Source organism: Theropithecus gelada, chromosome 2 (assembly GCF_003255815.1).
Source record: "Theropithecus gelada isolate Dixy chromosome 2, Tgel_1.0, whole genome shotgun sequence".
Lineage (NCBI taxonomy): Eukaryota > Metazoa > Chordata > Mammalia > Primates > Cercopithecidae > Theropithecus > Theropithecus gelada.
Window position 1 is genome coordinate 22,530,290 of NC_037669.1, and position 27,886 is coordinate 22,558,175.

Consider the following 27,886-nt stretch of genomic DNA (forward strand, 5'->3'; position numbering starts at 1 on the left):
ACACACACACACACACACACACACACACACACACACACACACACACAGAGTTACAATTTTAAAATTTGTATTTAAAAAACATTAAATTTGCATTTTAATAAAACAAATGTTAATAAAATCCAAATAATGCTGAAGTCCCAGGAGAGACTTTATATTTAGATGGGTATTATTTAACCCATTTTTTTGGAGGTTGTTTGCAAAAAGAAGATCAGAGTGAGCAAATAAAGCCTAAAGATTAATTGCTTACTGCCTTCTTGACTCTCAGTATCTCTTCCACATCACGATCACCCTTGATGTCATCAGGAGCTCCGCAAGCTGCTCAGAGCCTAAGCAATGGGATGGAATGAGAATGAGTCTGGCAAAGGAAAGGGGCTATCTAAATGCAAAGCAATGTTAATAATGATGAGAGTAATCATCTCACCCTATCTGACCTTTGCTGTTTCATGACATTAGAACTATTTTCTTTAATTTCCATGGCATTTATCCTGGGGCCAAGAGATGCACCATGGTCTAATTCATTTAAATTTAAAGGAATGCCATTTAATTTTTAGAGGTAGTTAACTCTTGGTTATCCAAGCTTACAGCCAAAAGCAGACTCATGAACCACCAAAACTACAGTTGTGATGATTCTAGAATAAAACTCAACTACTTTATTTGGTTAACGTAAAACATACAGATGAATGCACTTGGCCTTTGTGACTGGTGTGTATTTTCTGAAGCCAGCCCTTTCTTTGGAAGTACATGAGGATTAGACTAAACTTTCTGGCCTCTAAAGAAATCTTCAATGATAAAGGCACATCCAAGTAGAAAAATGGGCTTATAGCACAGGAAACTTTATGGCTTGACACTGTCTTATGGTGAACTAAGTAGTCATGGGAAACTGAGTATGAGTCAGTGTTTCATAACATGTGATTTGATATTATGTTGTAAATAATACTAATAAGGAAACAAGCAATAAGTTCCATGTTTTGAGTACCAGGTACCTCACAGAATTCTTTCATTTCTTACAACAAACTTTCAAAATCTTTTTAAATCCTCCCTTTACAGTAGGAAAACTGAGGATATAAATTTGTTAAATATTGCAAATCTGCAAATTAATAGAGATATAAAACTAGGATTCTTTCCATCAAACAATGATGTCTGAAAATGAAATCTGAATAGTAAGTTTTAAAAATGATGTATGTATGGAGATTCTCAATTGAAATTACCATGTTTAAGGATCTGAAAAGTCATGTGTTAGGGGAATTTGCTTAGTCTTTTCAAGACCTGCTTGACTAAGGCAATCTTTTTATCGGTAATATTTTTAATATTTTAATATTCAATGAACACAAGTGTTCCACAGGAGGTAAAATTCAGAATCAATGATTTAATCAATAGAATTCATGAGTGAGTTCGGTAAAATGAACTGTCTAATTTTGTGTTAGGCTTTGCTTAACCATGGCATTGTGCTGTGCCCAAAGACAAAGTAAGAGAGGCCAGTGGAATAATTATCCCAGGGAATATATTCTGGTCCTCTGGGTAGAAAGGAAAGGCCAATTGTCCTTTATTCCTACTTACTGATAGTGCTTTGGTCTCCAAGTTGTCAAGAGGATGCCTGCTTTCCACTTTGCACCTGTGACTGCAATTACTACAACAGATGAGGCAGAAGAACAGATCCAGGCGGCTATTGCTGATCGCATTCTGGTTAATTTACAAAGATAAAGTACAGTGGAGAAGACAGCAATCTGCAAGTTCAATGAGTGATTCAAGGTCCATATTCTCCCATGTTTTAATAACAGCATTCTTTATTGCACGAATTTTCACATTTTCTGTTTTTATAAATAAAACCCATTTGCTTTTTTTTTCTTCTGCCTGAAAAAAGATGACCAAACTTTTCTGGTTCCAAAGAATGTGGAGCAGCAAGTGTGATTATAAGTCTGCAAAGTTTGCCTCAGACTGCATGTGAATTTCCTGCAGCACTGGAAACAACAGCTTGCATTTGCTAACGAGAAACAGATGTTGTGATGAAAAACTGAGGTGGCACAAAACCTGTTCAATAGACAGAGGAAACTTGAATTCCTAATCTACTTTAAGTTCTTCATCAGCTGTTGGTATTTCGTGTAGATGAAATATCAATACCCCTTTAGGACTTCTAGCTCTTTTAGCACCAAAACCTCAATCTTATATAAAAACTTGGTAAGAGCAAATCTTAACTTTCAAAAATGAGCTAAAACAACATATGTAGCATCTGTTCTCTAGGCAATTTGTAAGCCCATGTAGTACCAAATATCACCACTGTCATTTTAGAGATAAAAGCAGAACTGATATATAAATTATTATTATTCTGGTCTACAAAGATGGTATAAATTAGTATTGGAATATTTATTGGAGCCAAGAATGTAAATTATTTTCAGGTGAGATTTTCTACCATGCCACGAAGCACTCTGCAGCATACAGAAAAGGTTCCTCCCACTGTATTGAACAGATTGCTGTTTATACTATCAGTTTTAAACCAATACTGCTTTTAAGTACATACAAACCAGTGCATCAGTACTAACGTGATGATATTCACAGGAATCTCCGCATCTGAACTGTACAGACCCTCCTGCCTGCTCACTGCGGACTAGCCACTCTACCCCCATCCTCTCCAGTTGCTTCCGATTCCCCAAGACAGCATGTCACACATGCTCAGGAAAGGTCCATTTAGGTTCTTTGGTCTGGACTCCTTGACCACAGTGCTGCAGGCACCACCACTGCCAGAGATGCTTTTTATGGAAACACTGCCCCACTTGGCATAACTGCCTTTTGATGTGGGCTGCTCTGCTTCCTCCGGGTATTAAACTGCTATGGTTTACAGAATGAGACAGAGATGGGGGTAAGAGAAGAGGCTGATCCTGTTCCCAGTTTTGTTTCACACATTGCCACTGTGGCACTAAAGAAGGCTTACTTAGACTCAGCCTCACAGAGCATTTTATGAGCCTTCTTTCATTGAGATTCAAAACCAGTCAGTTCTTCAGATGAGAAAGGGAGTCAGACGCAGTTCTAGCCCCTTCATGATTCTTGTCACTCTCCCTCCTGTCCCTTTTACAACCAAACTTTTCTCTCTTGTAAGCATGTAAATCAGACAAATGGATATTTGGAAGGAGCCTTAAACTTGCCAGGTGAAATCCACCTATGAGTGATCTTCTGTCCAGTCAAAATACAAAGCTGTGACTTAGCACCTGAATTGACTGAAAAGTTGTAACATCAAGATCGCCTGGAAGCTTGTAAGAAATGCAGAAACTCAGCCCCAACTCAGATCTACTGAATCAGAATCTGTATTTTTATAAGATTCTTTGGTGGTTCATCTGCACAGTAAAGTATAAGAAGTGCTGGTTAGGACATGGTACCCGTGATGGTCTGCTATCTTTATGTTGTTACAAAACCACACAGTATTTACACTAGCCCCAGCTGGCCATCATGCACTTGCTTGCTATTAATAGTAATAGGTATCAACAAACCTATCACTGTTAAAAATTCAGTTTTTAATGAGGCAAGATAACTAGTCACCAAGGCTAATACACTTAAAGAGATAAAATACAAATAACTTGCAATAATCTATTAATTTTATATTATTTAATGAGTTGCCTTTTCTCAATTTGAAGTTAGACATTAAGGATTTTGATGTTCATTGAACACTCAGAAAACAGAGGCATCATCTCAGGCAGTTGGCAGAATACAGATAGATGAACAGTCAAGATGAACCCATATCAACTGTACACATACTTTGTTTGTAAATATTGGAACTTGATAATAAAGACTTAGATACCATTGAAATAAATGTATTTTAATCAATATTTGCTATTTGTGACACACTCTAGGAAAACCCAGAACTCTCTACTATTAGTTTATAATTTAATAGGAAAGTAAATATCCACTCTCAGGTAGAATGTAAGTGAGACAGTAGACCCACAGTTAAAGTGAGATAGGATAGACCATGAGAGGATGGTTACACTCCATTGGGAAAATTACAGAAAGGCTCATCAAAGGTCAGCTTTGAAATTATTTTTCTGTTTTAAGTTTATTTCTCTTCTTATCTGAATACTCTCATTGGTAATTTCAGCTATCACTATTGTTTATTATTGATATACTGAGTATTTGGTGATTCTCAAATTTATATTTCTTGTTTTCTGTCCCCAAATATTAGACTCATATTTTGAACTACCTACTGTACATTTCTGCTTGAATGTCACCTAAGTAACTCAGCCTCTCAAAAACTGAGCTTATCATCTTTCTCCCTGAATTTTTTTTATCTTAGGGCATAATCCACCCACTCACCAAAGCTAGAAACCTACACATCAGTGACATCCCTTTTTCTTCATTCAATCTTCCCATCACTTCCTTATAGAATCTAACCAGATGGAACTATTTTATTTCTTTCTAACAATCCCTTTCAAACACCACTTTGCTACCAAGACAAGGTTGTTTATAATGTTGTTTACAAATCTCTAGTGTATCAATATCAGGCTGTATTGTAATTGTTTACTTTTCTTCTGTCTTCTTTATTCAGTAAGCTCCTTGAAGAAACGGGGTCGTTTGTTAATGTTGTTTTCTCAAAGTCTAGCACAGAGAGTGGCACATGATATGTACACAATAAATCCTTTCCTGAAACACATTGCTGATAAGAAGTGGCATGTAGTTTAGATCTTGAAAATAAATAAAACCAATTGCCTCTAGACTAGTAGAAAATTGATGGCACTGATTTTTCATGTTTGATTCTTGTGCATCCCATCTTTTTTTTTTTTTTTTTTTCCCTTTGAGGCAGAGTCTAGCTCTGTCACCAGGCTGGAGTGCAGTGGCACGATCTTGGCTCACTGTAACCTCCACCTCCTGGGTTCAAGCCCTTCTTGTGCCTCAGCCTCCCAAGTAGCTGAGATTACAGGCATGCACGACCACACCTGGCTGATTTTTGTATTTTTAGTAGAGATGGGGTTTCACCATGTTGGCCAGGGTGGTCTCGATCTCTTGACTTCGTGATCCACCCATCTCGGCCTCCCTAAGTGCTGGGATTACAGGCATGAGCCACCACGCCCGGCCTCCACATCTTTTTTCTTTTACAGTATACACTGACCTCCAGAATTTCTTTTCATGCGGATGTTTACTGTTTCAGACCAATGATGAAGGAACATCTTGAGTCACTGCACTACAGTGCTGACTACCAGCCTACAGCCAAATTTTGGAGTGTTGCCATCTTTGTATTGCAGAATATATATGTGCAAATTATTTGAATAATTGTATCAATCTGTACTCATTATTCTGTAAAATAACTGGAAAATATTAAGCATTCTGATGCTAGTGAAGGGAAATGAAGGCTCCAACAGTATTGAGATGATCTGAAAATGATGCAGTCTATCAAAAGCCTCACCGTTAGACTCAATTGAATGCTGTTAGATTTAAGCAAATTGAGTATAGAATTTTTAAAGCAAGACCAAAGTTAGATGTATTATTAGATATGTAAATAATACAATGCAAATATATTTTCAGTAATTGTGTGTAAAAGAAAAGGTGTAATTAAATGTTCTAGGAATAGAACTTTATTGGGGGTAAAAAAGTTGAATGAATTCTTATTCATGTATATGAACTAGATCTGTACCTTCTTGACTTCCATTTATATGGTAACCATATTCTATGAACCTCAAATCAGGACACATTTTATACATGGAGAGAAACATGGCTGACAATGTGACAGGATGTTTAAAATTTGCAAAATTTTAGAAAATCTGAGATAGATAAAACCATTGCCCGATAGATGGACGACAGAGTACAGAACACTATTTTTACCCTGTTCAATTGAGTATTCAATTATTGCTAATTTCTATGAAAAGCTTAGCTTGATTAATATCAGGGGAAAAAACACTGCATTTTGGCAATGTAACTGCACATAAACTCTGTCTGCAGGCCTGCCATTTGACATACTTAGTATCTTTAAACATAAAACATTAAAAATCAAATCCCTAAAGATATCTACTCATCAGGTTGTTTAGTAGTCTTGAACATCATAATTCAGGCCAGGGATTGGACAGTAAAAGGCTTAAAAAATGTAGCTGTTGAGAGCAAGAGAGCAACTGTTATTCAGTAACTCTGAAAACCTCTCTCTCCTTTTGGCAGAAATTGCCCTTTGGCAACTTGAGGTATCCTTCTTTTTTCCTCCTCAAAGCCTCACAAATGGTAGCGTTGCGCTGAATGGATGTCTCTAGTACCTACAACCAGGAAAAGAATGTGTTTCTCTGAACAATAGTGAAAAGTCCTTAGAAAGCTGGGTTAGGAAAGACTTGGACAGATCTCTTTTCTTACACTGCAAAAAGCCTTTAGTGTGTCATCATATCTTAAAGTGGGATAAGCTTGTAGCAAATTCAGTCTCATTGCAGGAGTTACAAATTGGTTATAAAGCAGAAAACAGAAAAAAGCACTACATCTGGTCACAGTAATCATTTGCCATTTGTTCAGGTACTCTAAGCATTAATTAATACCCTTAAACAGAGCTGAGGAAACTGGTCTTTAGTTGCTTTATGTTAAGAAGAATGATACTTCTCTTTTCGTGACATATTCATGAATAGGTATTCACTTTGGTATATTTATGGTATATCAAGGAGTGCAATGATACTTGTTCCATTTCACCAAGCAGAAAGTGAATTTGTAGTGAACTCTCTCACAGCTGAGGATTTGATTTGACATTCAGGTAGATGGTATCTTAGGCCATTTTATATGTAAAGGTTCCCTGTGATCTCACCTGTGCCTAACACATGTCCTCATTGCCTGCTATTTCCTCCTTTGCATTTTAATTACAAATGGTTGGGAACTACCTGGTTCCCAGGCAGGCTGAGCATATTTCCTTATTCACATTTGTCCCCTCTGTGTTATAAAATTTTCACTCCTCTATCTAGCTAACTCCTACTGATACTTCAAGAGTGAGCTAATGCCTCTTCTCCAGGAGGCCATTCCTAACCAGCTGGTCTGGGCAAAGCTGGCATTCTATGCTACTCCATAGCTCTCCACGTGATCTTTCTGTCCATCTTTCTGTCACGCTAATGTGTCTGTCTCCTCTAAGGGACTGTAATATACAGGAGTTCCCTTTATCTGCAGTTTCATTTTCCATAGTTTCAGTTAACTGCAGCCAACTGTGTTCAGAAAATATTAAGTGGAAAATTCCATAAATAAACAGTTCATACATTTTAAATTGTGTGCCCTTATGAGTAGTGTGAACAAATCTCACGCTATTCAGCTCCATCCTGCCCAGGATGTGAGTCATTCCTTTGTCCAGCTTATCCATGGTACATTTGCTACCTATCTACTAGTCACTTAGGAGCCATCTTGGTTATCAGATTCACTGTCTCAGCGTTGCTTTGCTGTGTTCAAGTAATCCTGATTTTACTTAATAATACTTTACTCATGATAATTATAGTATTAGTGTTAATTTCTTACTGTGCCTAATTTATAAAATCAACTTTATCATAGGTATGCTTGTATAGGAAAGAACATACTATATATAAGGTTCATTATAATCTGTGGTTTTAGGCACCCACTGGGAGTCCTGGAATGTATCCCTAGAAGATAAGAGAGGACTCGTGTGCTTGGGAATATGACCACTATGTTTTGAATCCTCAGCGCACTCTGTTGCTCCAGTACCTTATATGATTAATTAGCTAATTACTCACTGGAGTACATTGGTTAATATAAAACCTTTTCTGCCTCTGGGACTCACAGTTTATTAAGAAAAATATACAAATACATATACGATTCCAAGTCAACACAACAGCATAAAACAGAGTGGCACACCTTAGACTTGGGATCAGGTCAAGTATTTGGGTAGATACAATGTGAAACCTGAAGAATGAGTAGGAGTTACTTCGGCAAAGCTTTGGGGTAGGTGGAGCATTCCAAACAGAAGAAAGAGCACTGATGCACATACTTTGTGTGCGTTCCTGTATTGTGCTTTTAAAAATGCCCACAGTACTTTAGTGAGGAATAATTTACATATAATAAGATGTGCCAATCTTCAGGGTACTGCTTGAAATGTTAGCACATGTATACACTTATATAACCTCCACCCAAATCAAGATAGAGAACATTTTTTATCTTTTCTCCAATTTTTCTCATGCTCCTATTATAGGCAGTTCCACCCCAGGAGATAACTACTTTTCTGGTTTCTATCACTCAAGGCGTTGCATTTAAAGATATGAAAAATGTTCAGAGTCAAATTTAGGGAGCAAGGTTGATAGAAGAGAGAGAGAGGGAGGAGCATGCAGAGGTAGGTAGGTAACAGATTATGGAGAGACTTGAGCACCTAGTTCAAGATTTGGGCTTTTGGCCTATGGGAAAAGGTAGCTGTTGAAAATCTGAGCATGAGGATGACATGACTGGATTAATATATTAACAGCTGTACTAATTGAAGGACATTGAGACTGGAAATAAAGGAACCAGTTAGGAAGCTAGTACAATATTCCAGGGGAGAGATAATGATGGCATGAGCAAAGGAATAGCATGTAGATAGAGAAAAATCAATAGATTTAAGACATACTTCATAGGTACTCATCAACATTTATTAAAATAAACTGTATTATTTTAGAAAAACTATCATTTAAAAATTATCTTTGCATTTAAATAGTTAATGTTGCTGAAGGCTATGGAGATAGCCCCTTAATTTTAAATGGTGTTTATAATTTGCTAGGTTGGCGAAGTATACTTCATAATTAATTCATTATTTTTCCACCAACAAAGGAAATACTGTGTAGAATTTCCTATAACACCTAGCCTTTTGGTTTTTGGCCATGAAAAAGATTTTTCATCTTTCTTTATAGGTAATTTTAATGAGTTTAAACTTATTAAAAAACATAGACGTTTCCATATTGCTTATTCACATTCCCCAAATATGACTTGTTTTGCTAGGAAAAAACCCCAGTGTGTATATAGAATAAACACTCTAAAGAGATAATGCTATTGAACATTTCTACTGTTAGATTAGGACTGAATTATTTAAGCAAATTAATTCTATGCTAAAAACCTTGAATGAAATTTACATACTGCTTAGGTGAACATACCATCATTCACCAAAAATATGTGTTATTTTGTTTGATTTTCCTCTTTTGAACAATCAAGGTCATTTCCCCATTGAAAAGCAGAATCAGTTTTTGTTTGTTTCCACATGTTGAAAGCTTGATACTTGTTTCAGGTTCTTTATCTAATTGGTATACCAGGGTGATAAAAAATGGTAAAGTCACTCTCTTAGTTTTCTAGGGCTGTTGTAATGAAGTACCACAAACAATGTGATTTGAGACAATGGAAACTTGTGTCCTGGGTGATTTAAAAGACAGCAATTTATTGCCTCACAGTTCTGGATGCCAGAAGTTCAAAATCCAGGCAGGGCCATGCTCCCTCTGAAAGTCTGGGAAGAATCCTTTCTTGTCTCTTCCTAGCTTCCAGTGGTTTGCCAGCAACCTTGGGTGTGCCTGGGCTTGTAGATGCATCATTCCAATCCTGTGCCTTCACATGGTCTCTCCCTGTGTGTCTGTCTCTTCACTGGATGTTTATTTTATAAGGACACCAGTCATACTGAATTACGGGTTCAGTAATTACCCGAGTATTACCTCACCTTACCTAATTTAATCTGCAACAACCTTTTCCCAAATAAAGCCTAAGGTACTGAGGGTTAGGGCTGCAGCATATCTTTTTTTGGGGGGACATAATTCAACCCATAGCAGTTACCAGAACTGAAGAATGTAAAATAATCTGCCTCTAGGGAATTACCTAGCAGCCACTCTCCCCATTTCCTTTATACATTTTCTATATTACAAGTAGAAAAATAACTAACTAGAGATATGAAGACCGTGTGTGTGTGTGCTCACTTCTATAGACAGGGGCTAGATCCCATCACAGATAACCCACGGAGTCACGGAGAACCATGCAAGTTGTGTTTTACATTTCCATGTTTAGGTCATTTTTTTTTTTTTTTAACTGAGGCATGCGTAGTCATTGGCAAAATTTTCTTATAGTGAGCTGTGCATTTTTGTTCATAATATCAACACTATTTTTCATTCCCTTTCTCTCTAGTGTGATTTAATTTAGGCAAAATAAAATTGAATTCTGATGGATGGCTTTTATTTATACAACCCGTAAGATGGGTTACTAAATACCAAAGTGCTTGACAATTGGGTTTCGGGTGGATTTCAACAGTTTTCTCCTTATACGTGGGAAAATGCATCATTTGTAGTGATTTTCACTACTCTTGACAAGTGATCTGAATAATCCAGTTGCTCTCGTTCTGAATTTCCTCAGTAACCTGATTTGTTTCCACTCAATTCTCTGGTCATTTGGCAATACTTGATCAACACTTAATGTACATCCACTGGACACCAAGCACAAGGAAACAGAGGTGAACTGTAATCTCTACACTCAAAGATCTTTCTCTCCTTAAATAACTAAATAAAAGGCTATTTTTCTTGTCTACTTAATACCTGGCACATTGGATTATGGTGTATCAAATATAAAAATGAGTTACACAGACAAAGGAGATGAATATATCAGTGGGATGTTAATGGTATTTATGATTCTTTCTGCTTTTCTGACTTATGTTTGTTTTTATATATTTTTATTTCAGCTGAAAGAGACATCAGTGTCTATTGTGGGGTGCAGGCCATTACGATGAAGATTAATTTTTGCACGGTACTTTTCTCGGGTTATTCGGAAACAGATCTGGCACTGAATGGAAGGCATGGGGACTCCCACTGCAGAGGGTTCATCAATAACAACACCTTTCCAGCAGTGGTCATTTTTATCATCAATCTCAGCACCTTGGAGGGCTGTGGAAACAACTTGGTGGTAAGATTAGTGTGATATTTTGTGCTAGGTCTGGGGTCATAAATAAAAAATCTCCCCATTTCATGAAAGAATAAGAAGCCCAATCTATCTCTTAAGAAAAAAATAATAATAATAAAATTGAACAAATCATTTTCCTTTGCCCGTTTGAGGCATGCACTCCCAAATACACAATTCTATCTTCCAGTAATGGTTATGTTTATAGCAGTGGGGCAGTCAAAGGGCCTGAGGTCAGCTGTGCCCCTCTAAGCAGCATTTTTTGTGTGAGTGACACTGATGGATCTGTCTCTACAGTTTAGCATTAGCCATATTCCTCAGGCTTTAGAAGAAAGTGTCTGACCATTCAAACAATGTTTGTTCCAGTGAGTCTGGCAGTGAACCACTTGGCCTGTTGTTTCAGTGACCTCATTTGGAAAGAAAGATGAAAGACAGAATGGGAAGCTTGTAATCTTCTTTCATGCTTACCATTGAATGATCGATACGAGTGCCTTGTAAAAAGGGGCTGTCAGTATTTCTGGTATAATATTCTTAAGTGTGTGGGACTGTCCTTTGAATTTCAAAATGTTTATCATATCCAGTCTTACCATGAAATCCCAGTAGCACATTCTCTATAGTGATTGTGAAAATTGAAACATCTCTTCAAACATTTCCACCCTGAATTAGAAATACTAGTTTGTCGCATTCATTTATTTATTAATGCATTGAACACCAAAAATAGAGTTGAATAAGGAATTGACTCTCCAGTGAATTAAAATTAATAGAAGTGAATATATTGTGATTTGACGGGAGTATTAGTTAAATAGTTACACTGAAATTCACTTAGTACTATTTTTTATTTTGCTTATTTAAATATAATCTTATTGGTGAATTTGCAAATATAAAAAAGGAAGCACAATAAACATGATCACTTAGCCCAGGGAAGGAGATATTGACTTTTACTCTTCGCAGGTTATTATTTTGTATTAAGGAGAAAGGATTGATTATTCCAAGGCCAGGGTTTCTAAGACTTGGTGGGAGATGGAAGACAGAGAAAATAGATTTCTTTGAATCTTCTTCTTTATCTTTTCCCAGAGGGCAGTTAGAATATTGTGCCCATGACCATTTCCAAGCCTGCAGCCTGAGTATTGTTGACTCTTTTTATTAAAAACGTTTATTCAACTCTCCAAGTTGTGTGCAGAGAGGTTATGAAGTGGGCCTAAGGGGGAGTGATGCAGGTCGATTATTACAAGTTCCTGTTCTGTGTGGAAGGGAAGAGCCTATGTGGAGATGAGCAGCATTTCCCTGTCTCCCACCATGCCCTGAAGGCTTTCCTTCCCTTTCTTGTCTGAATGTGTCACCTTGCCCTGCTGCCTAGAAAACGATTCAGGAGAAACGCCAGGAAAAGTGTGCAATGTGTGTGCTGTTTACCTTTTTAAAAATCTGAATAAGTCTGCTATAAAAATTGCTAGGCTGGGCATGGTGGCTAACACCTGTAATCCCAGCACTTTGGGGGGCCGAGGTGGGCAGATCGCGTGAGGTCAGGAGTTTGGGACTAGCCTGGCCAACATGGTGAAACCCCACCTCTGCTAAAAATACAAAAATTAGCTGGGCCTGGTGACGTGTGCCTCTAATCCCAGCTACTTGGGAGGCTGAGGCAGGAGAATCACTTGAACTCAAGAGGTGGAGGTTGCAGTGAGCTGAGATTGCATGACTGCACTCCAGCCTGGGTGACAGAGTGAGATTTTGTCTCAGAAAAAAAAAAATGGCTATATATATATATATATATATATATATATATATATATATATATGTATGTATGTATTTTATTTTCATAGACAGAATTGGTGTGTTTAGTTATCAAATCAAGCAAGTAGTGGGATGAGGGGAAGATTTGCTTATCTTTCATTTTTGCCTTAAGTGCTATCAGCTTTGGCAACTGCTCTAAGATCGTTCCTGCATGGGAAAAAAATTAAGTAGGCTACTAAGTCTCTGGATTGGAATAATGATGTTTTCATTCATAAAGATTCTTGTCCCATTTATAAATTAACTAGATAATTGCCACAGCTTTACCCATGTGCTGTTAGGTTCATGCGTAAAGTTTACTCTATTGTTGAAAATTATCACAGATCTTAGTAATAAAGTAGTATCTGCTAAAATATTTAATGAGTGCCCTCTTGTATTTGACAAGGTCGAAGAACTCTCTGGTATTATGAAGGTCAAAAAATTATTGATTATTCCTAAAATGGTGGATCTTGAATTTTAGTAAGACTGGAGAATTCAACGAAGGCCAAGCAGACCCAAGAAAATACACATGGACAACATTTTTACATAACTTCTGAAAGTTCATGAACCCCCAAAACCCACCTATAAACTATTGTCCTAGAAGTAGATAAGTATCTTTATGAACTAGACAGGAAGACCCTGAGAAGATCAGTCCTCAGAAAATTTACGACCTTCATTCATTTATTTGAAAATCCTTTGTGGGGCCCAAGATGCTGGTCGCTGTGCTATGCTGACTTTGCAAAGGTGGACAAGATGGTCCCTGCCCACAAAGAGTGTCGGTGATGGCTGAGGGAACTGCCCAGCGAGCAGGCTGCTCTTGCTCTGCCTACAAATATGATGGAGATCAACACTGCACATGGGGAGTCAGGGGAATTTCCTAGGGAAGGTGAGATCCTGGGGAGGAGTAGGATACATCACGGGAAAGTAGGGAGAGTGACAGCATTATTTTCAAGAGTTGGAGCCTGGAGATATGAATCTAACAGGGAAAAAGATTCAGATTAACAGGGGTTTTTTTTTTTTTTTTTTTTTTTTTTTTCAGCCATGCCAGAGAATTTTGGCTTCATCCATGAGTGTTTTCAGATTACTTGTTGTAACCGTCTGAACCTATAATCTTTCTTTTTATAAAGTATGAGTAAAGTGTTTTGGTAAATGCAAAGTTTCATTTACTTACAGGCCACTTATAAATCGCATTTCTCACTTATAAACTTGCAATTTCAAAACCTTCTCATTTTATAGTTGATCTTGCTTAATGTTTTATTTTGCATACGAAGTGCCTAGACGTATATATAGCCATTTAATCATTAAACGATTCTAACATTCTAACAGGTATCCACAATTCCTGGAATCAGTGCTTATGGAAATGCAACTTCAGTGCAAATAGGAAATATTTCAGGATATATTGATACTCCAGACCCACCAACAATCATCAGCTATCTACCTGGGCTTCTTTACAAATTTAGTTGTAGCTATCCATTGGAATACCTGGTTAATAATACCCAGCTTGCTTCGTAAGTTTGCATTTTATTCCTGCTTTCTCATATGGCATTTTTGCTTCAGTTGTTTCTTATCTTTCAGGGACTTAGAAAGATAGTAGGATTTATTGAAAATAGTTAAGTTCAGACAATGTAATGGGAAGCATATTATGTCTAATATATTTATCTCTATCTGTTTATCTATCATTATCTAGGTGTTTATCTATCTACCTATCTCTAATTGTTATGATCCATAACAGACCCAAACCATTTTTCCCCCAAATGAAGCTGAATCAAACTAGCCAGTTGTCTGCCTTGGGTTCTCTTCAATCCCTTTGCCCAAGAGCCTTGGGTGTTTCATGGCCCTGAAGGCCCTGTGGTGTCTGCAGCATGTATAACATTTGGTAACTACATTGCTGAATTTTGGTTGGCTTCCGTCTCGGCCATATGCTTTCACTGCTGGGCTCTTCTACCCAGATTCTGGGATATCCATCCCTCTGTTGAGTTGTCACTTGCATGGGTGCTCATGATTCTCCCAGAAACATGGCATGGCATATAGTCAAGGAGCTCCTAATATGGACTGAGGGTGTAGCCTTTTGTTTATATTTGTGTATTGATTATTTCCAAAGCACATACTCCCGGAGAGGACTATGTCCATATTCCGATGTAATCACCTGGATTTGTTGAATATTTTTGACAAAATGGGATGATTAAGCAAACGCTTTCTCCAATTTTAGGATTTGCTATTATGAAGTCTTAGTTATTGCTTAATCTTAGTTATGAGGAAATGTGGAGGCCACATTCTACTTCCATGAAAAAATATTCATAGCTGGTTTTAATAGCACAGTGATGATAAGTACCTTGGACAGAAGCAAGACTTCAATGTGGAAAATGAGAAAGGAAAGGCTTTGAGTCAAAAGAATATGGCTGTACAGGAAAGCGTCTCTCACTCTGTCCCCTACTCCCCACACTGAACACATTCCTGAGCTTCAATTCCATGGAAATTCATTGATTATTCAGTTTATCACTTACCTATTTACCATCCAATGTTCTAGCAATGAACAAAGTGAAACAAATTCCCTGATCTCATGAAACTTCTATTGCAATGGAATTGATGAAAGTGTATTTGCATCAAATTCAAGCCCTTATCTGCCAAATCTCTTAAAAGTAATGCAAAACAAACAAAAAAGTTTGCTTTAAAAATAAAATGATCATGAAGAATAGCTTGTCTTTACTTGTTCCCTCTTGCTTTTTTATTATTTTCTTTGTTCAGAGATTTAAACAGTATAGCAAATTCAAGCATAATTAACAGTATGTCAGAATTATTCGGGAGTTTTAGTGCTTTAAATCTAACATCCAGGTATCACTTTTACTTTAAAATCTCATGAGTGCTTTCCTTTTTCTAAATGTGTTTTAGGTCCTCAGCTGCTATTTCTGTGAGAGAGAACAATGGCACATTTGTCAGCACTTTGAACCTGCTCCTTTATAACGTAAGTTGATGGGTGAAGGATGTTATTTTCTCTTTCACTGTTGTGAGGAGTCATTTATGTGAATGGCTTTTACATAAAAATCTGCTGAAAGCCACATTAACCCTGTTATGCCTTGGTAACATTTATCTATTTTTGCTACCATTTCCATATATCTTAGTGATAAAGGTATAGTAACATCTCCATTAAATTTTCTAAAAGTTGATAAATGATGTAAATTTTATATCATAAGTGTGATTTTAAATAATTACTTCAAATGTCTATCTACATTTACAGGTATTTATTTGTTTATTTAGGTAGGGGTGTGTGAGTAGCTACAGTTAGCTTCAAGATTTAGGAAATTATTTTTTATGTGTGATGCAAAGATTTTAACAGTACAAACGGTGTTTGCCTTGGTGGCATCCTTGGTGATGAATGTGTTAATATTTTCGATATGGGTTTTGGCTGATGACAATTCTGTCACATCTGAAATAATTTGGATTGACTACACAGCATTATCTAAATTTTTGTCATGTAAATATCGACAGTGGCAGCAAAACGTGAAAAATACATTGATTTCTATTTATAACTCTAACATTAATCCCCTAAATGATATTTTCTTGTTGATTAAAAATTTTTATTCATACATTTTAAATGCCTGATTTAAATATCAATTTTTCAATCTATCAACCAACATTTTTGTAAATTATGAATTGGATTTTTACATTATTATTCATGTCATCATGGCACCGAGTTATAATTCATGCAACTGATTTAAAAGTCAGTGCTTTATACTTTGAATATAATGAGCTATAAATATTGTAGTAGGACATTTTCCAAAGGCATTTAAAAAAATCATGTTTATAAGTTTGTAGTCTGACACCACAGAGTTCTAAACAACAAATTAAAATGTGTTAAAATCAAGATTGCCTTTCTGTCGTTTCTGAACTTCCTTCTGCAAAGAGAAGCTGTCAGCTGGGCGCGGTGGCTCACGCCTGTAATCCCAGCACTATGGGGAGCTAAGGCAGGTGAATCACAAGGTCAGGGGATCAAGACCATCCTGGCTAACACGGTCAAACACCATCTCTATTAAAAATACAAAAAAATTACCCGGGCATGGTGGCGGGGGCCTGTAGTTCCGACTACTTGGGAGGCTGAGGCAGGAGAATGGCACGAACCAGGGAGGCAGAGCTTACAGTGAGCCAAGATTGCGTCACCGCACTCCAGCCTGGGCGACAGAGCAAGACTCAGTCTCAAAAAAAAAAAAAAAAAAAAAGAGAGAAAGAGAGAAGCTGCCAAGATACTTGATTCTACAATACTCAGCAAACGTGTGCCAATATTCATTTTTGATATGGCTAGATATTTACTATTGTTAACAATATTTATATAACTTTAAACTGGAAAATTTCTGTCTGTTAATTTATATGCATAATCTCTCTGAGGTAGAGTTGAGATTACTAGTTGGATTTTTTTTTTTTTTTACTAGTTGGATTTAATATTATTTGTTATAATCGAGTGAGACAAAGATGAGAATTCCTGATCCTAAGAAAGTGAAAAATATATCCATATGACATTTAATGATACTATCACTTTCTGTGAAATTAAACTATTCTCTCACTGAAATAGCAGAAAATCAAAATTTAGAAGTGTGGATTTCAGGAAAGCTTTGTTATTAAGGTCTTTCTTTTATCACTAGAGATGGTACTGTAGTTCTGTTGCTAACAAGGTATAATCCTTCAAAGAATCTCTGAAGTTATAATGCTTAAAAAGCCTATAATTAGATGATAACCTTAATATTTTAATTATATGGTAACCAATTTTTTTATATTAGACTACAAGTGAAATAGACGGTGCCAAAATACTTCTCATTTTAAATCAGTTATAGAGCAGTCTTAGTTTGACAGAAAAGTTGATTAGAAAGTACAGAGTTCCCAAACATACCCCTCCCCTTGCACACATTTTTTTCCTATTATTTACATCTTGTGTTAGTGTGATACATTCGTTAAAATTAATAAACCGATATGGATACATTATTAACCAAAGTTCATAATTGACATTTATTTTGTGTTGAGATTACTCTTCCTCTTGTACATTCTATGGGTTTTGATAAATATAAAGTGGCATTTGCTCATCATTGATGTATAATACAGAAGAATACAGAAGAGTTTCAATGCCTCAACCTAAAAATTTTTTTAACACAGTGTCATCATAGTATTTTGGCATGTTACAGGATATCTAAAAATTAGTAAATTACACTAGAAAAAATTTTGATACACTTTCATTAGTTGATCCAAAATCATCCTTATTATTTGTTTGAAATATTAACATGTAGCTAGCCAGATGTCATTTTATTGTAGCATTCCAAATAAAATATTATAATCTTCGAAGCCATTAATTCCTGTTTCACAAGGAAAGTTTTTTATTTCTAACCCTTGAGGATGATGAAATTTTATATTACATCCCTACTACTTTCATTTTCTGATTTGTTGTTTGGAGAGGAAAAGTTGTACTCAGTTCGATGTAGCACAATAGTTTAGTTTTATGTGTTCTGGGATTCAGTAAGTATACTGAGGGGAAATTATATTTTAAAAAACCAATGACATCAACTACGTGATTTTCATGTATGAAGATTACTAATTGAACTGTGGCATTATTTTGTGCAATATAAATATGTCAGTTTTGTTCATTGTGGAAATGGAAAGTAAGGATGCTTTTGTGTATTGGAATTCTACTTAAATGTTAGATTCTTCTGAGAGGGTGGAGAGTCAGCAAATATTACATAAGGTTATTATAATTATGAACATTTTTTAAATGCTGGAGAAAAATTAAAATGGATATAATTGATTTTAGGGACAATATATTACTAATGAGTAAAAGTCATCATACAAATTAAAGTCGGAAAATTACCTCTTAGAAGCAATTTCAGTAAGAAAAAATTGATGATTCATAATTAAACCACAGCTGGATCATATGTCATTTGCCATATGACTCAGCAATATAATGTTGTAAAGAAAGTAAGCATTCTTCTGGATAATATTGATTCAAATATAAGATGAAAGGGCTGTATAGTTAATGAAGTGTAGGTTACTTGGAGAAGTTGGAAAAGGGAGCCTGAAAGATAATTACATAAAAATACTACCTACCAGACATGGTTAGAGGAGCTATGATCATTTATCACCAAAATATAGAAAACAAAAGACTGAAGAGTATCAGTTTTTAAGTATATCTCTTATTTATTTGACTTTATTTGGAAATAAAACATTCCGTATTAACATTTTTTTCTCAAAAGTGAAGCATCCAAACTATTACTGTCTTAAATTATAAAATTTAAAATATGTTGCTTTCTTCCAAGCCTTCTAAAGAGAGTATGGTTGGGATGTTGTCTTTCCCAACGATTTTAAGATTTTATAATGACCCTTAAAAACTTTTCTTTGCTGCCAAACAGCAATGTCTTCAGAATTACTAAGTTTAGGGAAATAATTGGCCTCTACGTTAAATTACATGACTGTGTAAATTTGGAGGGTTTTTTTGGTTTGTTTTTTGCACTATATATTTTCTGGTTTTCTTCATTATCAAATTATACCTGCCACTTCTTAATTTCTAATCTGATGCTTTAATCTACTGTGGGTTTGAGAATGATACAAATAAGCTCTCTAGAATTGGTCTAAAATAAGGGTAGAAAAGTGAAAATGAAGTCCTGAGATACCCTTGTATGAGTGACCTCTAAGGAATTTGTGCAGGAACCATACGGCATGTATTCTAGCAGCCTGGAGTCTGTGTTTGTCTCAAAAACTGAATCTTGCCCTATACAAAATGTAATGTGTAAATGTGTCATTTTGGTTTTCCGTGTATTATTATTTAAAGTTTGCATCTTGAAGATATTGATATATTCTAGAAATGTGGTTCTCCTGTACTTTCTCCTATTGTGCCTAGAAGAAAATTTCTGTTCTTGTGTGACTTTAAAATGGTCTTACTTTGATTTTCAATTACATTTTAACAATTTCAAGTTGCCAGGTAAGTGATTTTGAGTAAATAAAATATTATCAGAAGTATGAGACCTACAGTGTCTATAGTAAAGGGCTTAAATTGAAGCAGATGTAATTTAAATAAACTGAATATTAGTCTCTAATATAATCAAATAAATGGCATATTAATTTAAGTAAACTAAATATTGACCATTGAATATTAACCAAACTGAATATTAACTAATGACCACTGAATATAACTGAGATACATTGAACGTCAGCCACCATATATGGTAAACTATGGAAACAAAAAGATTTATGCATGGAATCAATTTGTTACATGGATATGGCTTGATAACAGTTCTGCCAAGAAACCAGAGGGTCACGTAAATCCTTTTTCGATTGATTCTGTAGATTTATGTTGATTTACTTTCTTTTTTTTCTCTCTAACATTGTTGTTTTAAGTAGTAAGTGTGCTGTTGTTGGGGAGGTAATAATAGATTTTTTATTGTTTTGTCATTAGGATTCAACCTACAACCAGCAGTTAATTATCCCCAGTATAGGATTACCTTTGAAAACCAAAGTATTTGCAGCTGTCCAAGCCACTAATCTGGATGGCAGGTAATTTCAAAGTCTTATCTTTTTTAGGTCAAAACACTTTGACTGCCCAAACCCTCATGAGTCATAAAGTTGGCCCATTCATTTTTAAACTCAGTTTGAAAATATTATCATTGCCACACCATTTAGGCATGCTACTAAAAAGAAATAACAAATTACAAAGTTTAAGAGGTTACACTCATGTTGTGTCATTAATCGGAAAATAACAAGTCTTCCCACAAAGAAGGCGAGTGGTTCTTGGAAGGGGGTATGGGAAGATCTGGGATGCCGAAATGTTGTATTTCTTCATCAGAAAGATGATTAACCAGATGTAGTCATTCTGTGAACACTTGATTTGCTTGCTTTTCCATATGTATGTTACTCTTCAATATGAATTTATTAAAAAATGAAAGGACTCTGCATAAGAGTGTGTCAAAATTACACAAAATGATCTCCAGAAACATCTCTATAAAAAAATGATTAAATTTTGGATGATACTTAAGAAAATTCAGAGCAATCAAACTGAAATGGAACTCAAAAGCTGAAGCTCTAACCCTGCCTTATTAAAAAAAAGTAATGTGAAAATGGCCTCTGTTGGATTGCTCATGTATTATTATTTAAACTTTGCATCCTAAAGAGATTGGTATACTCCAGAAATTTTGTTCTTCTTTACCCTCCCTCTTCCTGTCCTGAAAAATATTTCTATTCTTGTATAAGTCTTTAAAATCGTCCTTTAATAATACAGGAGTTTTTTCCATTTCATTGGCATTCACTACCCATGGATTAGTGTTTTTTAATAACATCAGAGTTAGAGTGGACTAATGTATAAGTGTGAGCAAAATCTAACATTATGGAGGAAGGATGTGGATGTGTATGCGCCTCATGGCTTTCTTCTCCCTAACACAGTGTCTATTGGGGACTCCACAATCGCCAAATCACTGATTCTGATATACAATTTATGCTCTAAACTCCTTTGCTGTATTTGCTATTATAATATTCTCTGATTCTGTTAGAGACAGTCATATCTAGAAACAAAAGGCTATTGTTTACAGTGAACATATAAGCATCTATGTAGCTCATTTTAAAGTTTACTTCTCAGACTTTGACCATTCAGTTGTCTTGTACACAATTATTTATGACATTAGCCTTGACTCCCTTAATGTGAAATTGACAATTTGGTGCAGATTTTTAAACACTTTGAGTTTAGGAGAAAGTTATTACTTTTTAAAAACTTGTATGGGTACATAGTAGGTGTATATATTTATGGGGTACTTGAGATGTTTTGATGCAGGCATGCATGTGAAATAAGCAGGATGGAATAAGAGAAAGTTTTAATAAACAATAAACCTCTGCAAATAACAGGTAATAAACAATTATATTCAATGAGATAATAATTTTGTCAATATTTACTTCCCTTGTATTAGTAACTAATACCCAAAAAGAAATTATGACTCTAGATTATGTTTGCTTACATTCTTTCAGATGGAATGTTTTAATGGATTATTGCTATACAACTCCATCAGGAAACCCAAATGATGACATTCGATATGATCTCTTCCTTAGGTAAGACTTAGCTGTCTAAGTATTGTATTGATACCAATGACCCAGTTGTAGATAACTGAAATGGAAAATCTAAGTCAGATAAATTATAAATCACTAATATAGCTTTTGAATTTCAAGTTTTACATTTTGAACTTTGAGTCCTTATAAAGCTGAAAGTTTAAAAGTTGAGAGAAGTTTTCAACACAAAATGCTGATAAAGCTATTGTTGAATCAGAGTTGTAAGTAAGTTAGGTCCACCAAAGATATTTTATTCATGTTTAGGAGATATGGGAATATTTCACTGTCTTAGGAAAAGCATAGTTAGGACATTATTTGCAGGAAAAGAAATGCAATGGAGGTTACTATTTATCTGCAGCTAGACTGTCTCATATGTCAAAAGGAGAGTAAAATTAAAGTAATGGTCTGGATAATTCAGACCCCAAAATACTTTTGTTCATTTATCAGTATTTAGTATAAAACTATAATATAACCTACCACTCCTTTTTTTTATTAGAGCCAATAACTTCATCCTCCTTCCCCAATAGACAGTGATAGAGTGAATGTAATATACCTTTGGGGAAAGAGGACATTGATCATAAAACCATTCAATCATCCCAGTTCCTTTTCAGCATTTTTATCTGACAGCCGAACAGACTTGAGAGTAAAGCAATGTCTTCTAATCATGCTTATAAAGTGCAGTTGGCTCAGCTCACTGCAGCTTATTGACACATGATGGAAGTAATGTAATGGGAAACCAAAAGAATACACTTTATTGGCTAATCAAGGGTAAGATGACGTTCAGAGGGTATGGTCAAACTGTTACTCTAACATAGCTTATTTCTGGAAATGTTAATTTGGGCAACATTTTTGGGAAAAAATGTCAGTATGTATCAAAAGCCTTAAAAGTTTCATATTCTTTGATTCTAGCTTTACAAATTGGGAAATACATTTTAAAATATGTATGATGCTCTGGTCTATCAGTAATATTTACAATAGTAAAACATGGGAACGAATTATATATTCAGCCATAAGGAAATAGCTAGGTGAATGATGGACAACCAGTAAGTTGAGAGTCCATACAGGTATTACAATCATATAGAGTTATGTCTTAGATAGAAAAAAAAAATGGTTGGCTTTCTCTTACCTTCTCCCTTTTTGTCTAATTGGTATTTCTATCTTTGAAAATAATTGATTCTTTAACATTTAAAGGTATTAAAATATCAAGGAAAAGGATCATAATATATAATTGTATATATAATGAACTTCATCTATATAACGGAAAAGACTGTAAGGAGAAACAGGAAGAGGCTCCCAGTGGTTATTTGTGCTTGGTAGGGTTATGGATTTTTTTTCACATTTCTCTTATTTTCCCAAACTTCTATAATCCTCATATATTAATAATCTGGAATATGATCATCAGACTTCTTGTGTGAATGTAGAAGCAGCTTAGTTCTGAATCTTTTCAGTTTTCGTATTGGAAACGATTCAGAGTGAAATGTATGAAGAAAAATAATTTCCCAAATGTCCTTTTGTGTGAATGTAGGAGGAAAAGAAAACCTAGAAATTCTAAAGGAAATGTTAGTGTTGATGAAAACAGTTAAGATCAAGAGAAAATGGTGTAGAAAGCAGTGTAGAAGAGGTGGTAAGGAAGGCAGGGAAGAAAAGTGGGTGCTGAGGGGTCCTAAGGGAGTCAGCTCCCAGAAGCAGCAGGAGAAATACACACCTAGAAGGAAAGGGCACTACTTTGAATGGAAACTGCTATCCCCCGGGCTGGGGAATCTGAAGAATGAAACAGTAGAGAATGCTCAGAGCCTCAGAAGTGGCAGATCTCAGAAACTGCCAGCAAAAGCACACCTTCTGAAGGTGAAGGAATCACCTGGGAAGGCAGGGGCTCTGCCTTGGTGGCAAGGCTGGTGAATAAACCTCAGGAACCCAGAGCTGGTGGTAGAACCCGTGAATATCTTTTAAGCTCAGTCAGTGGCACAGTTCTGCTCTATTCAAAGACAATTGTTATTGAAAAACAGAGGAGGGAGCCCTTGAGTTGGGGAAACCCTTAAGGAAGGTATTTACCATTCCACACTGCCTTAGGGGTCCTAAAAGTTTTAGCTTTAGGGAAATCCAACTCTTTCAAACTTGAATGATAAACAGATGCAGGTATTTCTTGCAGTATTCCAATATTCTACAGGAAAAATATCGAAAATGGCAGAAAAGAAATTTTAAAGATGAATTAAACTCACCAGAAAACTGTTGCCATGGAATATATAATATATACATTCCAACATTCATTTTTAAAAAGCAAAAAGCATCATGGTTATGAAGATAGAATTATGAGAACTTAGGTAAGTAAGGATAGGACAGTAAAAGTCATGGCTATGGAAATGTGAAAAGGAAACTGGGATAAGTGAAAATAAATGGAAATATAAAAAAATGTATGAGAGGAAGGGACACGTAATTAGAAGACATTCAAAAGGTGTGCAGATCACAGCAGAAACAGTGTGGGACATGGAAGACAAGTATAAGAAATACAAATAAAAGTAAACAAAAATAAAGGAAAATAAAAAGAGGAATAAGTAAGATAGAAATAAAAAGGTAAGAAAGGGAATTCAATATATGCATAATTAGAATTATCCACCCAAAAGTCAAAATAATAGAACACCATGTTTAAAAATATAATCCAGGAACACTTTCCTAAATTAAAAAAAAAATCTGTCATTGACATAATGAATTGATGCCCTGGATGAAATTAAAGATTTCATTAAGTGGAAACCAGGGGAAATATAAAAAGACATAGAAATACAATAAAAAATTAGAGATTTTACCTCTTAGAAAACTTACTTCTTGTGGCCAACAAGTAAGGAAGGAAGTAAGGATATAGGAAATCTAAATGACATAAGCAATAAGCTATTTACAGAGAGACAGCAATTCATAACAATATCAAAAACCAGGAAGTCCTCACCACTGGAAGTTGTAAAACCCATAAATAAGACTTGTATCAAAAATGAAAATATGAACCAATGTTCTGGAAGAAGTTAAGAAAAAGTAGGTTCCTTGAAAAAACACGTTAATAGAGAATCACAAGCCAATCAAATCAAGAAAAAAAGGGATAAATGACAAATACAAAAAGATAAGAGGGGAATCAACATGGAAATGAGCAGAGTACGGTTCTATCAGATATCACAGTCAATAAAATGTCTACAATTATTAAAGGAATGTGATACTATGCAAGGCTAGACACATAGACAAAAGTCACAGAACAATAAACTGAGAAATAGATCCCCAAACATATGGGAATTTAGTGTACGATGGAGTGTGGAACCACAAATCAGTGGGTAAGTAGATTTTTAAAAACAGTGTTGGACATGGATAACAGTAAGATAAAAGAGTATTGGACCTATACTTCACTCAATACACCATAATAAAACCTAAATAGATTATTAATTTAAACGTAAAAGCTACAACTTTAAAAGTGGTAGAATAAAATGAGAGAAATACCTCAAAACTTTGGAGTAAGGAAACTCTTTTCAGTCTAAATACTAGAAGCCACAAAATAACATATTGAAAATTTAACTACATAAGAGTAAAACTGTGAACACACACACGCGCGCGCGCGCACACACACACACAGAGAATGTCCAAAGCCAAATAACAAAGTGAAACAATTTGTAACTTATATAACAACCAGTAACCACTCTTCTTAACACATAAAAGAACTCATAAGAATCGGAAAGAAAATGGCCAACAACACAACAGAATTTGGTCAAAAGACATAAACCATTTTCAGATAAAGAAATGCAAATGACTATGAGGTATGTGAAGATACACAAACTCATTAATTATAAGAAAAATATAAGTTAAAATTATAGGGTGATAGTTCATTTTTACTCTCAAATAGGGAATAATAAAAAGTTTTATCCATACATTTTGCTGATGTAGCTCTGAAGAAGTAAGCATTGTTTTCATCTATTGCTTGTGAAGTCCAAAATTGAACAATATTTATATAGGGCAATTTGACAATATCTACTAAATGATGTATTCTGATATATGGATGTATTCTGTAGATAATCCTGTACATGTTCAACATGATATATCATAAGACTATTCATTATTACTTCATTTCAAAAAAGCAAAAGATTAAAAACAATGCATGTACATAAATAGGAAACTGATTAAATAAACTCTGAAACATGTCCATGATGAAATACTATACAGCTGTGGAAGAAAATGAGGAAGCTCTCTCAATGTTGATACGAAAAGATCTCTAACACTGCTAAATCTTTAAAAGGCGAGGTACAACATAGCGTAGACAATATGCTATCACATGTTTAAGGAGGGAGGACAGTAAGAATACATTGCTTCAGTTTCTATTTTCATAAACCCTGGGAATGATGTGAAAATAAATGAGAATGAAAATAAGTGAGATCGCCTCTGGCAGGTTTCTATATATTTTAAATTGTTTGGATTTTTGAACTATATGAAAGTATAATTCTTCTAGCTATTATTGCAATCAGAAACTGATCTGTTTAAATTTTATGATCCAGGTTTTATTGTCATATCTGTTGAATTAGCTTATACTATCGTTAAATGTCTGTAACGTGGCATGGTTCTGTTAGCTCTTAATGTAATGGCGGATCCTTAATACGGTAGAAATTAATTTACAAGTCTCAGTAGGTTGATACTTTCCAGTGATGTCCTGTTTTCACGTTCCCTAAAATTTAGCTGTGACAAGGATCCTCAGACCACTGTCATTGAGAATGGCCGAAGCCAGCGGGGCCGGTTTTCATTTGAAGTGTTCCGATTTGTGAAACACAAGAATCAGAAAATGTCCACTGTCTTCTTGCACTGTGTTACCAAGCTCTGTAGAGCAGATGACTGTCCCTTCCTTATGCCGGTATGTTTTGAAGAACTTCATTCTAAGTTGTTGAATTGATCTAAGCTGAAAGTTTATCAAATGTCAGAAACTAATTTCTGCTTGGAAAGTGGATAGGTGTTAGGTCAAATAGTTTGAAGTAGGATTTATTCATTTATCTAGTAAAGGTCTGCTAAATATCCTACTTTGTGCCAAGCATTGTACTGGGGATACATAGATGAGGCATGCACAAATTCTGAATTTAATTAGATTATCTTTTAGGATCATGAGCTAGTCACACAAGAAAGCAAGACAAAAATCTTACGGTGCAAAGGCAGACAAATATATGGTAGTAATAGGCGGTATTCACCATTGCAAGAGAGTTAAATCAGGAGAGGTTGAGAGGATTGGTGGAGATGAACTCCAGCTGTTACTTTGAAGTGGACTGAACCCCAAAGAACCAAAATCAAGACTGTGAGAGACACTGCTGGCCAAACGATGGTCAAAGACACAGACACATAAATTAGTGTGATCAGAGAGCTTCTAGTTCTTCAGGAGGGTTGTAGAGCAGAGTAGAGATGATTGGAAAACCCGGGGAGCGCACTGGGCTGGTGCTGGAAAGGTAGATTGTGGTCAGATGGTTGGAAAATCACTGAGATTAAAGGCTAAAAGCAGTGAAAGGTGTGCATCTGAATTGCATACAGTCATCATTAAAATAAAGATCCATTTAGTAGTGAATTAAAAAATTCTATTCTGACTGGCTCTCTAGGGTCACATCATTATTAACCTGAGAAAAACGCAGGCCCCTTTTTAATTTGAAATACCATTAATATGTTTATATTTATGTTCAATTCATGCATAAATGGGAAGCTATTTCTTCATACTCATGGATCCCTTTGGACTAATAAGCAATGTCAGATAGGGGTAAATGGAGAGTCCACATTACCTTGAGTCCATGCTGACCAACATTTCCAGGAAGGATTTATTAAAGGCTTGAGAGAAATAAAAGTAGAAAAGTTTGATAAACACAGCACTTTTTCAAGAGAGCCACTGAGCTATGTAAATTAATGAGGCAGTGCACAATTACAGAGGGAGGAAATAAGAAATGTGGCCCAAGCCAGGGTAAGAAACACTGTAGCAGTTACATGCAAAGTAATTAAATAAATGCACAGAAGGAAATGAATAAAATTAAACATGTGGTATCTCTTCCAAAAGAATCTGCTTTCCAAATGGCCATAAAGAAACAATTCTGTGCCGGTGTGGAATTTCATTTGTTTTCATTAACATCTCAGATTTGCAGCCACAGAGAAAGGAGAGATGCTGGGAGGAGGACGACTTGGAGCTCCCAGAGCTCTTCTGGCAGTGCGGTGCTCTCTGCTGGTCCCATCATTACTCGGAGTGGTAAGT

The 27,886-nt window shown here is 35.5% G+C and overlaps 1 protein-coding gene across 2 annotated transcripts in view; it reads left to right on the forward strand.

The window, feature by feature from the left end:
* ZPLD1 (zona pellucida like domain containing 1) overlaps positions 1 to 27,886 on the forward strand; it is a 42,458-nt gene that overhangs the window by 7,096 nt on the left and 7,476 nt on the right. For both annotated transcript variants that reach the window (XM_025377501.1, XM_025377500.1), the window contains 7 exons: positions 10,613 to 10,833; positions 13,918 to 14,099; positions 15,481 to 15,553; positions 20,018 to 20,115; positions 21,574 to 21,654; positions 26,350 to 26,521; positions 27,772 to 27,880. In XM_025377501.1, coding sequence (XP_025233286.1) covers positions 10,613 to 10,833; positions 13,918 to 14,099; positions 15,481 to 15,553; positions 20,018 to 20,115; positions 21,574 to 21,654; positions 26,350 to 26,521; positions 27,772 to 27,880 — 936 coding nt within the window. The remainder of the gene's footprint in view (positions 1 to 10,612; positions 10,834 to 13,917; positions 14,100 to 15,480; positions 15,554 to 20,017; positions 20,116 to 21,573; positions 21,655 to 26,349; positions 26,522 to 27,771; positions 27,881 to 27,886) is intronic.